At 39.3% G+C, this 14,155-nt stretch overlaps 1 protein-coding gene across 18 annotated transcripts in view; it reads right to left on the bottom strand.

The window, feature by feature from the left end:
• Mbtd1 (mbt domain containing 1) overlaps window positions 1-14,155 on the bottom strand; it is a 61,320-nt gene that overhangs the window by 10,291 nt on the left and 36,874 nt on the right. For all 18 annotated transcript variants that reach the window (XM_027424302.2, XM_027424301.2, XM_027424303.2 and 15 more), the window contains 9 exons: window positions 12,930-13,064; window positions 12,361-12,449; window positions 11,488-11,722; window positions 10,432-10,487; window positions 9,462-9,566; window positions 5,785-5,932; window positions 3,767-3,849; window positions 2,815-3,049; window positions 2,286-2,363 (listed from right to left, as the gene is read on the bottom strand). In XM_027424302.2, the coding sequence (XP_027280103.1) occupies window positions 2,286-2,363; window positions 2,815-3,049; window positions 3,767-3,849; window positions 5,785-5,932; window positions 9,462-9,566; window positions 10,432-10,487; window positions 11,488-11,722; window positions 12,361-12,449; window positions 12,930-13,064 (1,164 nt within the window). The remainder of the gene's footprint in view (window positions 1-2,285; window positions 2,364-2,814; window positions 3,050-3,766; window positions 3,850-5,784; window positions 5,933-9,461; window positions 9,567-10,431; window positions 10,488-11,487; window positions 11,723-12,360; window positions 12,450-12,929; window positions 13,065-14,155) is intronic.

Raw genomic sequence — 14,155 nt, 5'->3', positions numbered from 1 at the left:
CTCTAGCTCCCCTTTTCTTTCTTTTTTCTTTTCTTTCTTTCATTTTTTGAGACAGGTTTTCTCTGTGTAGCTTTGGAGGCTGTCCTGGAACTGGCTTTGTAGACCAGGCTGGTTTCGAACTCACAGAGATCCGCCTGTCTCTGCATTCTGAATGCTGGGATGTGCGCCACCACTGCCTGGTTCCTCTGTTTTTGAAGTCTTTTTCTATAGCCCAAGCTGGCCTGAAACTTGTGGCAATCTTTCTGCCTTATCTTCCCGAGGGCTGGGATTACAAGCATGAGTCACCACATCTAACTAGTAAAAAAGTCTATTCAAAAATCTTCAGGAGGAATATATATAAACATATGTGTATGCTAATTACACTAATATATATCACATATTTATGTGTGTGTATGTATTCTCTCTGCTCCTGTAAGGAAGGTCTCATGTAGCCTAGTAGGCCTTGAACTTGCCATGGAACTGATAATGATCTTGAAATCCTAATCTTCCTGCCTATTTTTTGAGTCCTAGGATTACAGTCATGTACCATCATATCTGGCTAAAACCACTGTTTGGCTTCAAATGTCTTAGAAACTTCTGAAACCTTTCTCAAACTCTTATCCAACACAAAATGGTAAGACAGCTTAAATGAGTCTGCTAAATTCACTTTAAGAAAGCTGAGTGGCATACCTGCTGCAGTTTATTTAGGGACATAAAATTCACATGTGAATTCTTCCTAAGCATGTGCAAATCAGCAGACCTCACTCTCACTAGTGAATGGTCTAGCAGTGCTCTCTAAGCTCCTGTAGTTGAACTACTATACTACCAAGTGCCTGATGGGCATAGTAACTCTGGGCCTGTGGGAAGTTTTGCTCACAGAGGAAAGGGCAAGGGACAAGCCTGCTTTGTAATGATGTCATGCAGGTCATCACTAGCTGAGGCTCGATACATTTTCATGATGGGGACCTTGTTTTTCTTTTGTGTTTCTTGAGACAGGATTTCTCTGCATAGTCTTGGCTACCCTGTAACTTACTAGATTATGATGGCCTCAAATTTTGCTTACCAAGTGCTGGAATTAAAGGAGAGCTCTACCACCACCCATCTTGGAAACTTATTTTTCAAAGCACCAGCACAGTAATTAGGTTTGTCACTTAAAAAATTACAAATAACTGCTTATCAGGAAGAACAAGACTATTTGGTTAAACCTTAGGTATATTTTACTATAAGAAATATCTTAAACTTTTGCAGGGTGGTGGCGGTGCACGCCTTTAGTCCCAGCCCTCAGGAGGCAGAGGCGGGCGGATCTCTGTGAGTTCAAGACCAGCCTGGTCTACAGAGCTAGTTCCAGGACAGCCTCCAAAGCCACAGAGAAACCCTGTCTCTTGGAAAATAAAAAAAAAAAAAAAAAAAAAAAAAAAAGTATCTTAAACTTTTAAAATCTTAGAATAAGATATTCATATTCTACAACAAGTTTCATGAAAAACCTGTGGCTGTCTGTGGTAGTGAAAAACATTTTATATTATTGTGGATAATAATGACAACCACAATTTTGTAAGAAAAATGAATTATTGGAAGCATTTAAAAATTGACTTTGTTAGCTACACATCAACTCAGATTTTTTTACCCCCTTATTTTGGTGTGTGTCTGTGACATGTGATATACACATGTATGAGGGAGTATGCTCTTCCTTGTGGAGGCTTATCACTTTCCACCTTAGTGGTTTTTTTTTGAGACAGGGCTTCTCTGCATACATCTGGCTGTCCCAGAACCTGGTCTATAGACCAGGCTAGCCTAAAACTCAAGAGACTGGCTTGGCTCTTCCTCCTGAGTACTAGGACCAAAGGTGTGTGCCACCACACCAGGCTTCCACCTTTGCATTTTACCCACTGAGCTGTCTCCCCAGACTTTCAATGTGGGTTTCTCAGGATTATCGTTCTAGATAGAGTGGTACTTTGTAAGAATGATGGCTACTGTAGGCATTAAGCACTGCTTTTTTGCTTCATTAAAAAAGTTTTAAAAAGTGATTAACTTTGAGTAAGTATGTAATTATTCCAAGAATCATTCTCAGGCTCCATTCTTTATCTGTGTGCTTTAAACATGCAGATAAAGAATATTTGATTTCTCCTGTCAATTAAAAGTGTTTCTTAGTATCAAAAAGGTTGGCCTTTTATGTCATACTGCACCTTTAAGCATAATACATAATGAACAAGCATCAGTTCTCACAGAGATGTAATTTTCTGTGCAAGAATACTGTGCCCTCAATTGATTAACAATTAGAAAATATATGTAAACACATGGTGACCCACTTTTCTTATGTCCTTTGTATTGCTGGGACTTAGCCTTTTTCTTCTGTTTTGAGGAAGCTGACTGGCTTTCTCTTGACGCTGAAAAATAAAAGGAAAAATTGGTCATGGAGAATGGCTTACAATTCTAGACACAAATTGGATGAATTATCTTTTTGAAGATGATTATGCTTTCAGAAGTACAAACTGCTTTAAAGGGTATATTTGGTCTTACAAAACCATTCACCTCACTACTAGATAGAATCTACTATTTACTCAACAACACTTATGAATGATATATTTTTATACTGCAATGTTCAATTTGATAATGGTGTAGTTTACTTGGTGATTTCTGGTTTTCTCTATTATAACTGACCATGGCATACCTCGTTTAATTCTGTGATATTGTTGAGTCTTAGTATCTTACCTGTCAGCTCATCAAACATTGATATATTCTTGTCCTGTGAGCTTACAAGTTGATTTACATGAGACAGCCCTCTGAAGAATTAGCTGGTTTTTATAAAAGTACATGTTTTCTGTATTAGCAACTTACACTGTGATGCTGGAGGCTGTAGTTGATATCCAGTTAATTGACACCACCCTACAGGATAGAGGTCAGGGGACTCACAGTCTACCCATTGATCATACTCTTCTTCCCATCCATCAAAATGTATCCTCAAGAGACGATGAATAATTCGAGTAACTGTGGCTACACATATTAAACGTGGCTCCATGAGATCTACAGCTTCTAATTTCATTCCTACACGAAACCCGTGATTTGGAACATCCTGACACAGAGAAACAAATTATTAACACTGATGCTCAGGAGAGTAGAGTCGGCTATCACCAGAACAGCAAATGATACATCTAAAATCTTTTCCCAAAAAACCTTCACAGCAATTCTTTTGCTAAGTCACCATATTGCAATAGGGAGGTATTTAAGAACTAGTCAGGAAAAGTATTCACTTTCATTCCACTCTGGTTAAAGATCAAATAGTTTAGGGTTGACAAAAATGGTTCAGTGTGCAAAAGTACAAGCCTGGAGACTTGAATTTGACCCCAGAATCCATGTAAAGGTGAAAGAGAGACTTGACTCCAAAAATTTGTCCTTTGAGCTCTATGCATGAGTCTTGGCACAAAGAACCTCCCTTATACTAATAAAAAAATTTATAAACATTCTTCTTTCCCTAAAGAAAATACATATATTGTTTTTGCTAATCTTCATTAAGAAATTCTAACATATGGCAAAAAATTTTGGCTCAAGAGAAACTTCCCCTCTTGTTTTTTTTTTTTTTTTTTTTTTTTTTTTTTTTTTCGAGAGAGGGTTTCTCTGTATAACTTGGGAGGCTGCCCTGGAATTAGCTCTTGCAGACCAGGCTGGTCTTGAACTCACAAAGATCCGCCTGCCTCTGCCTCCCGAGTGCTGGGATTAAAGGCGCGTGCCACCACTGCCTGGCGACTAACTTCCATTCTTATGTTATGATCATGCCACCATTCAAATTTACCTTATTAAATAGTTTTACTGGTGCTGCAATGGAGCCGGTTTCCCTGAGGTAGTCAAACCATTTAAAAGGAAGTTTTGTGTAACCTAAAAAATACAACTGGTTTAGTTAACAGTTCATTTAAAATTAGCACAATCTTAAATAACTCAGCACATGAAATCTTAGATTTTAGGTGATGTAATTTCTTTCTACTGTTTTTTTCTTTTTCTTTTTGATGACAGGGTTTTTCTGTGAAGCTTTGGAGCCTGTCCTAGTACTTAACTCTGTAGACCAGGCTGGCCTGGAACTCACAGAGATCCACCTGCCTCTACCTCCTTAGTGCTGGGGTTAAAGGCGTGTGACACAACACGCCTATTCTGTTTTTAAAAAAATTGTATTTTTATTTTTGAGATTGGGGTCCAAAATAGCTCAGGCTAGCTTCAAACATGCTATGTAGTAATAGAAGGTAACCTCATTCTCCTTTCTTCTCCATATCCAAGTTTGGGATTGAAGGAATACACACTTTACTTGGTGGTAAGAACTTCTAACTCATGTTCTAACATTACTGAGCATACTGGCTCCATATTATGAAGACGTCCTCCTTTGCAGACACAGGTTTGCCTCCTTAGCCTAGTGCAGAAGTGACTTGTTTACTACAAGGATAGACTTATGCTTTTTTCTTTCCCTTGGTGGCATTGTATATCTAATCCAGGGCCTCAGCATCCTGGGCAAGGTGCTCCTACCACCAAGAGCTACAACTCCTCCCTGCAATACTAGGCTTTAAAACTAACAGTCTAGCACTTCATACTCTGGATTATTTTTCTTTTTGTGAAGGAAATTAAACTGGCTGAGCAAATACTTTTGACAAATCCTTCCTTTTCTTTAATACCACTTTGAGAAAAACCCAAGCCAAAGGTACTCAAATTAGAAAATTCACTGGTGAGCCGGGCAGTAGTGGGGCACGCCTTTAATCCCAGCACTTGGGAGGCAGAGACAGGAGGATCTCTGTGAATTCCAGGCCAGCCTGGTCTACAAATACAAAGTGACTTCTAGGACAAGTTCCAAAGTTACAGAGAAACCCTGTTTCGAAAAACCAAAAACCAAACAAAAAACCAAAATAAAAGTCACTGGTGAAACCATGAGTTGCTAAAGACATACTTTTTTTTTTTTTTTGAGACAGGGGTTCTCTGTGTAGCTTTGGAGCCTATCCTGTCACTTGTTCTGGAGACCAGGCAAGACATACTTTCTTTTAAAAGGTATAAAGCTAGGTTTGCTCATACATGCCTTTAATCTCAGAACTCTGGAGGCAGAGGCAGGAGAATGCCCATTGTCTATATAGTGAGTTCCAGATCAGCTAAGAATACATCTCAACAAAACAAAAATAGAAGCTACATGGCATTCGAGAGAGGAGCTTCATTTCCATGAAGGCCAAGTATCCATTTAAAAAGTGCTCACGTAGGAGCAAAGAAATGGCTGAGTAGGTAAGACCAGTGGCTGCTCTTCCAGAAGACTAGGCTCAGTTCCCAGCACCTATAGCTCCTAACTGTCTGCAACTTTATTTCCAAGGGATCTGATGCCCTATTCTTGCCTCCGAAGGTACACAGCACACAAGTGGTACACAGACATACATACAGGCAAAACATCCATACATAAAAAATAATAAAAGATTCAGGAAAAACTTCCACTGTAATCCATTAAAATGATCTAGAATACAATGTTTGTGTTTTTACTTTAATTAATGTATTAACCACGAGTCAGGGTTTTTGTTGTGTAGCCTTAGCTGCCCTGGACTCACTATTAGAGCAGAAGGCAGGTCTCCAACTTGTGGGTGATCCTCCTGTCTTTGCTCCCAAGTGCTGGGATTTCAAGCATGTACCACCATGCCCAATTTAAGAGCATCTCATAGCTCTTGCATGTTTCAGTCTATCTATACATACCCACACATACTGTGTATAAATATACACACTGTGCTAAAAGTAAGCAGATATCATACAAAAACAAAGCAAGACTAAGAACTGAGTGTTTATACCGGGATGGAATACCTCTGGGTGGAGTCAGTTCTATCATGTTAATTTCACAGAAACCCACAGGGAAAATAGAAGGAGAGGTTGCATGATAACAGAACCAGTCAGATCCATCTGCTGCTTCTGAGCCATCGATCCCAATCATCAGGAACCCATCAGCCAGCACCTTTGAAATCAAGAGAATCCCAAGTATGTGAACATGAATACCAATATTACAAAAAACAATATTTTAAATTATATTCTGAACGAAAGTATTACATAAAGACACTTTAAAAGTAAAAAACGCTTTTTTATTGGATGTTAGATACAATAATGAGAAACTGATGTAAATTGTTAATGTATAAGAAACAAAAGCCATACAGAAGTGATTTCAGAAAAGCGAGTTTACACAGAGATGAGTTCAGATGCTTGGAAAAAACCAATGTCTTTGCTGAATAACTGATTGAATTATTCTTTTCATAATTTGATCATCTAGTGCCCAGGACCCACATGGTGGAGTGAGAGATCCAACTCCCTCAAGTTGCCTTCTGATACACACACACACACACACACACACACACACACACACACACACACACACACACACACGCACACACGCACACACACACACGAACAAAATATAGTGGCAAATGCCTTTAATCCCAGTACTTGGGAGACAGAGGCAGGTGGATCTCTGTGATCTCCATTCTAGGCCAGTCTGGTCTACAGAGTGAGTTTCAGGACAGCTAAAGCTACACAGAGAAACCCTGTCTTGAAAAAACAACAACTCCCCTACCCTCCCCCTGCAACCAAACCAAACCACCAACAAAAAAACATCTAGTGTAAGTTATCAGGTTCTTAGTCCTAACATGGTAATGCTTTCCTTCTCTTCAACTTGCCCCCCCCCCCCCTCTGAGACAGGGTTTCTCTGTGGCTTTAGAGGCTGTCCTGGAACTAACTCTTGTAGATCAGGCTGGTCTTGAACTCACAGAGATCCTCCTGCCTCTGCCTCTCGAGTGCTGGGACTAAAGGCATGCACCACCACTGCCTGGCCAATTTGCCTTCTTTTACCATGCTCTTCTATGATACTAAGGCTGCTTGGGCCCAACTTTAACTCCACTTTATGCCTCAGACTGCTGTTAAGTAGCATGCCTACCTCCTAACATTAGGACTTAAACTTGAGAAGCTCTTGCTCCAACTTATAAAGCCTGGAAATCTAGACTTGCAGCATCTCGTTTAGCTCCTACCACACTAAAAAAAAAACTTATATATTTATTTAGTATGCAGTGTTCTGCCTGCATGTCAGAAGATGACACCACATCTCATTACAGATGGTTGTGAGTCACCATATGGTTGCAGGGAATTGAACTAAGGACCTCTGGAAGAGCACCCAGTGCTCCTGCTTCTGCCTCCCGAGTGCTGGGTTAAAGGCATGTGCCAACACTGCCAGGCTTCACATTATACCTTGCATAACAACTAAGAAAGAAAAAAGGAAAAATTGAGACAGGTTCAAACACAAAAGGCCTAAGGTTATTGCAGTGAATTCAGTAGACTGCACTCTGAGACCTAGTTCAAGGTACATACTATGCAATTTGTTGCTCTCCCATTTCTATCCTTATCTAGACTGCAAAATTCTCTGACAGCCTTATTTTCTCAATTCAGTGGTCTATTTCCCTATGCACTATGTACTTCCCCGACTGGCTAGGAACTCACTACAGAGATCAGGCTGGCCTTAAACTCAATTAGCCTGCTTATGCCTTCTGAATGCTAGGATTAAAAGCATTCAACCTAGACTGTCATATTCTGGTCTACAGATTAATATTTACACCTCTATTATTCCCTCTATAACTCTTTCCGTACTTGGCTTTTCACCTCCAACCCTTAAATTTCTGATTTTAGCTCTTTGCTTTGTTTCAATGACCTCAGACACTGTCAACTTCATGATCAACGGGAGTTTGCCTCCCATCCAGAGTCTCAGTATTTATCTCCATGATGAACATGTTGTCTGAGAGCTAGATAGTCTTTGTGTCAAGCCAACAGCTCCTTCTTTAGTCCTTCAGAAGTAATCAACCACTTAGTTCACAACTCCTATCTCAAAACATTCTGGCTCTTGTTTAAAAAAAAAAAATCTTAAAGCACTTATAAATTTATAAATAATGTTATGTATATGGGTGTTTTTGCCTGTATTTATGCCAGAACAGCATGTGTGTCCTTGATACTTATCCAGGCCATAAAATGGCATCAGATTGCCTAAAACTACAATTATGGATGATCATGAGCTACCACGTGGATGCTAGGAACCAAGCTGAGTTACTTTTGCAAGAGCTTTTAACTGTGAAACCAACTCTGAAACCTGACCTGTCCCCCCCATTTGTGTAGCCCTGGCTGTCCTGTTGACATCTTTTTGTTTGTTTGTTTGTTTGTACAGAGGATTGATCCCAGAGTCTTGCACATCTTAGGCAAATGCTCTACCATTGAGCTACAGCCAAAGCCCCAACTTTCGTATGCATACTGTATGCATGTCAACCACTTAGCATTTCTTAAATGTGCTGACTTGTCTCAAACTAGAAGTCACCAGGAATAAGGGAACCTCAATTGAGGAACTGCCTATATCAAAATGACCTGTGGGCATGTCAGTGGGACATTTTCTTGATTGTTAAATGGTGTAGTAAGGCTCAGCCAACAGTGGATAGTACAATCCTTAGGCAGGTAGGTCCTAGCTGTGTAAGAAAAATAGCTCATAGCCAGCCATGGTAGCACACACCTTTAAGCTCTGCACTCAGGATGCAGAGGTAGGCAGATCTCTGTGAGTTCCAGGTTAGCTGGGTCTACATAGAGAGTTTCAGGATAGCCAAGGCTAAATAGTGAGAGACTGTCTCCAAAATAAACAAACAAACAAAACTTTCTGAGCAAGCCAGTGAACAGAATTGTTCTGTGGTTTCTGTTTCATGAAGTTCCTGCCTTGGCTTCTTCAATGATGGGCTATATGGGTAGAAAGAAACTCTTTCTTCCTCATGCTATATTGTATACACTGTTACAAGAACCTTCCTGAAATATTCCTAGCTCACACATGAATCTGCAACTATCTTGTACCTTTCTTCAGCTTATAAGTATCAAATTAACCTTTATTTGGATTGTTCTATTAGACAATAAGCATATCTATCTCATTAGTATGTAAAAGTTTGATTTTGTCTGTAATAAACAGTAAAATTATACCAACAAACTGTTTTAAAATAAATTTGTGATACCTGAAGGTGTTTGTGTAAGTATTTTATAAAACTGTATGCCGTGGGTTGCATTAAAGTTTTGGGTGAAAAGGGGCTGTGATGTCCTGATCTTGATTATAACACATTAGAAACTAAGTAGATCTGACAACAGAATTCAAATTTATTTAGAAAGCTTTATTAACTTTATTCCCAATGAAGATCCAGACATACATATCTTTTTTCAAAATATATCTGCTTGTGGTTCCCTTCTGTTTTTTTTTTTTTTTTTTAATAATAAATTATCCTTTTAAAGATTCTATTTATCTGGTGGCCAGCAGAGGGCACCAGATTTCATTCAAGGTGGTTGTGAGTCACCATGTGGTTGCCGAGAATTGAACTCAGGACCTCTGGAAGAACAGTCAGTGTTCTTAACCTCTCCAGCCCCTCCCTTCTGTTTTTAAACCTGGTTCTTCTGATTGAATCTCTTCAATTTAGAACATATTCTCTTACCTTTCTAATTGTTGCAACACATATTGTAGAAAGATTTAATGGGTCTATAGCCTCCAACTTCATTCCTTCTTTGAACCATTCTCCACTCTGGTCTACTTCTTTTACCTATAGAAAGCATATACACTATTTTATATGTCCTTTAGAATTATTGATTTAGTGTGCGTGGACTTATATGTGCAGGTGTAGGTCACAAAACTTTTGGGAGTCAGTTCTTCCTTCCCACCTTGTTGGGAAGGAAGGATCTCTTTCTTGTGTCTGCTGTACCCTGTACTACAGGCTGTAAATTTCCAGGCAATTCTCTTATCTACACCTCCCATTTTGCTGTAGGAGTGCTTGGATTACACATGCACTCACGGTATCTGCACCAGGCTTTTTACAGATGTTCAGAGCATCAGGATGTGTAAGTGAGCAGTACCTGTAAGATAGCAGTACGTGAACCTGCTATCCCTTCCTGGCCTGTAAATGTCCTCCCTTTGCCCTGCCACTCCCTCAAACAGGGTCTGTCTCTGTAGCACAGGCTGGTCTGAAACTTGTAAACCTCTTTCTTCAGCTTCTTTAATAATGAAGATATTTCTGGCTGGGTGGTGAAGGGCATGCCTTTATTCCCAGCACTTGGGAGGCAGAGGCAGGTAGGTGGATTTTTGTGTTTAAGGCCAGCATGGTCTACAGACTTCCAGTGCCACACAGAGAAACCCTGTATTGAAACTCCCCTCTCCACCCAAATCCAATTTAAAAAATTTACCAGATGTCTTTTCCTATTTGTCTAATGTTATAATTCCCTTTGTTTAGAGAACAGAAAGAACTTATACAGGTACACATAATTTAGGAATGAGTATAATCCCTGTAACACCTAAGGAATATAGATTTTAATTTTTAAGTGAGTATATGTGATATCCATAATTTTAGGAAAACCCCCACAACCTTCTTTCAATCTAATTTACAAATGAGGGGTCTTATAGAAACTTCTTACCTTAGCAAATAAATGTGGTGGCGTATCAAAATGTCCATCCTGTTTCTTTGTAATATCTACAAGGAAAAGTTACATACTAATCTGTCAGCATTTGTGAGAACACCAAAACAACAACAACAACAACAACAAAAACCAAAATGATGGTAAATGATATTAACATCTCTTCTGTGTTGAGAGCACATGTACATATTTTTTTTAAAGATTTATTTGTTTATTATGTATACAGTGTTCTGTCTGCATGTATCCCTGCAGGCCAGAAGAAGGCATCAGATCTCATTATGGATTGTTGTGAGCCACCATGTGGTTGCTGGGAATTGAACTCAGGACCTCTGGAAGAGCAGTTAGTGCTCTTAACCTCTGAGCCATCTCTCCAACCCTGTACATATACTATTACATTTTAGTTAATTACAATGCTGGTAATTCCATAACATGGGAATTACAACATTAGAAGCTTGTTTTCCTTTTGGTGTGGTACTGGAAATTGAACAGAGTGCCTCACACCTCACACAAGCCAAATACTCTTAATACCAAGCTGTCTCCCAAGGTCTTTTCACTTTTGGTTTTGAGGCAGGGGCTCACTAAGCTGCTGAGGCTGTCTTTGAACTCCTGATGATCATGCCTGACCCTGATGCATAGTGTGCACTAGGCTTTTCTAGAAGAATGTTGTTGTTGTGTGTGTAGCATCATGTCTAGTTAAACTTAATGTTGCCATTTAGATGACAATTAAGTGGAAAGGAGATCCCTTCACATCTTTCAATTGCTCTGGATAAGAAAGGAATAATGAGACAATTGTAATTTTAAGGAAAAAAAATTTCAAAAAATTTGTGTGTGTGTGTGTGTGTGTGCTAGAAATGGAACCCATGGCCCCATGCATAAAAAAGTACATTATTTTAACTGGGCAGGAAGAGGAAGGAACACAAGGATTAATACCGTAATTACAGTAGAATAGCCAAACTAGAATGCATCTTTGATCTATGCTTTGTAGAGAGAAACAATCAAGCAGTTTATTCACCCTCAATGATATTTTTAAAGTTTTTGTGTTTTAAAGTTGCTTACCAGATCTTTTGAATCGATGGCCTATGCTTCGAGACCATCCGATATGGTGGATTAAGGGGCTGTGCATGTGGCACCAGAAGTCATCCGTTCTATCTTCACTCTCTTCATACACTAACCTTAATCTTCCTCCAATTACACTTTCCACCACTGCTACTCTTGTTCGACATAAATGTCTCTTGTCAACTACTTCTACTCTCATGCAAGGTTTGAAAGGATACTGCATACTCTCTGAAACCTTCAAACAAAAGCACAGAAAAAAATCCCATTTGAGACTCGTGACAAAGGTCTACAAGTAGTTTTGTTATTGCCTAGTCAATGTTGAATGTACTAATATATTATTTTTGTCTTTTTTTTTGAGACAGGGTCTCAGTATGTAGTCTTGGCTGTTTTGGAACCTGCTATGTACACAAGGCTCATCTCCAAATCACGAAGACCCACCAGCCTCTTCCACCCAAGTGCAGGATTAAATTTGGCACTGCCATGATCAGTTCTTGTTTTGTTTTGGGGAATAGGGTTTCATTTTTAGTCTAGTTATTAACCTTAAACTTTTGGCCATCTTTCTGCTTCAGTCTCTTGGGTACTGAGATCATAGGTATGACTCACCCTTTCTAAACATATACTTTGATATTTAACAGTTCAGAAACTATAATTCCTTAAGCTCTCCCACCCCTTTTTCCTTTTTTTTTTAAAAGACAGGGATTATCTATGTAGCCTTGGCTGTCCTGGAACTCACTCTGTAGACCAGGCTAGCCTCAAACTCACAGAGATTCGCCTGCTTCTGCTTCCCGGGTGCTGGGATTAAAGGTGTGGGCTACTGCCTGCCTAAGTAATTCTTTTAAATTGGCACTTAAATTCTTTAAGGATCTTATTTACCTTTTGTGAGAAATCAGGAGGAAGAGTTTTGGCACCGGTAAGTCTTTTTACTAGAAAAGCTTTCCAGTTTGTGTATTTGTGTTGAACAGCTAAAACAAAAGAAATAACTATAGTTATCCTTTAGCAAACAGAACTGTTTCACAAAATAATTAACAGAAAACAAAAACAAAGTTAACTAGTTTCTCTGGAAGATGTGAGTATGAATTAGTGTTGAAAAGCAGCAATAGAGAAAGTAAGTATGTCTTGCTAACATAAAAATTATGTGACATACAAATAATTTCTGTATCACTTTAGGATATTATGTGTAAGACAGCATTACGACACATACATTTAAAATGTTGGGTTGGAGAGTTGGCCCAGTGGTTTAGAGCACTTGTCGCTGCTCTCACAGAGTACTGAAGTTTGATTCCCAGCACCCAGAAGGTAGCTCACAGCTGTCAAGAACTACAGCTCTGAGGGCTCCAATGCCCTCTGTGGAACCAGGCATGCATACATACATACATGCAGGCAAAATACTCACACCTATAAAAAAAATGAATGTGGAATAAATTGATGGTGAGGCTACTCACTTCGGGGAGGAACGAGAGGTTTTCCACTGGCTGCACACCAACCAACTGGATGAATATCAGATCCACATATATTGCACCAGAAGTCTAGAGAAGAATCATTTTCAAATCCTTCATATCTCAAAAGAGCATTGTAACCTAAAACCAACAAATCAATCATTACATAGTAAGATAACAAAACTAAAATGATTCAGTCCCTAGGGTGATGGCTGCAGCAGAACCACCTGCGTTGTCTATAAGCAGAGGGTAGTCCCTTCCAGGGGGTCCCTCCCATGTCAGGGATTGGGATTTAGACACAGGGTGGTGTGAATAATCTACACTTCTAAGTCCCTGGGTAATACTGAACCTGTTGGGACTATGGTCTAACTTTGAGAGTCCCTTGTTAATACAAAGTCAATTTTTCAGAGCATGGTCTCCCCCTCCCCGACCCCCAAATTTCAATTAATCTATAATTTCTCAAATTCTCAGAAGAGGGAAACACCTCAATTAAAACAAGTGGTGGGATAGTTTCGTGAGAATGTGTAGGTGAAGTTGGCATCAAATTGACTGAATAGCTGTAGACGACCTTCTGCTCCACCACCTCCCATGTGTTGGAATGTTAAGTGTGATCAACATGTCTGAAACAGTTCTAAAAGTTTTGTTTTTGGAGAGTGTGTGTGTGCGTGTGTGTCATATTTGTGTGCAGGTCAGAGGACAATCTCAGGTGTTGGTCCTCTCCTACTTTGAGTAAAAGGTCTTTTTGTTGTCTGCCACAGTGTATGCCAGGTTAGCTGGTCCATGAGTTTTTGGGGGGATTTTCTTGCTTTTTTTTACCTCAACTTGCTGTAGGAGTATTAGACCCTGCTTCTTTGAGGCTTACTACCAAAATAGTACAGATATATGAGACAAACAGAAAAAACCAGAAACATAAAACCAGAATCAGTAATTAATTAGGAGTAATTGTTAGACTGTAAATGTACTATCTTTCGAACTATTTACACGCAAGTGACTCAAACATCTGGGACATAAATGCTGTCATGAATTATAGTGCAGCGAACAACAGAAGCATTTAAAGAATGCTTATGTAGACCAATGTCTCAAGGAAAAGACATGGGATTGAAGCAGATAGGAGAAAACACAAGAGCCCGAGACTCTTGCCAGAGTGATCAAAGGCACTGATAAGATAAAAATCTTCGAATGAAAGAGACCAACTTCATGTTAACAGAGCATTTAGACTGGGGAAGAAAAAA

The sequence above is a fragment of the Cricetulus griseus genome, chromosome 7, assembly GCF_003668045.3.
Source record: "Cricetulus griseus strain 17A/GY chromosome 7, alternate assembly CriGri-PICRH-1.0, whole genome shotgun sequence".
Lineage (NCBI taxonomy): Eukaryota > Metazoa > Chordata > Mammalia > Rodentia > Cricetidae > Cricetulus > Cricetulus griseus.
The sequence above is the reverse complement of the archived record's forward strand: the minus strand, read 5'-3'. Positions and strand labels throughout refer to the sequence as shown.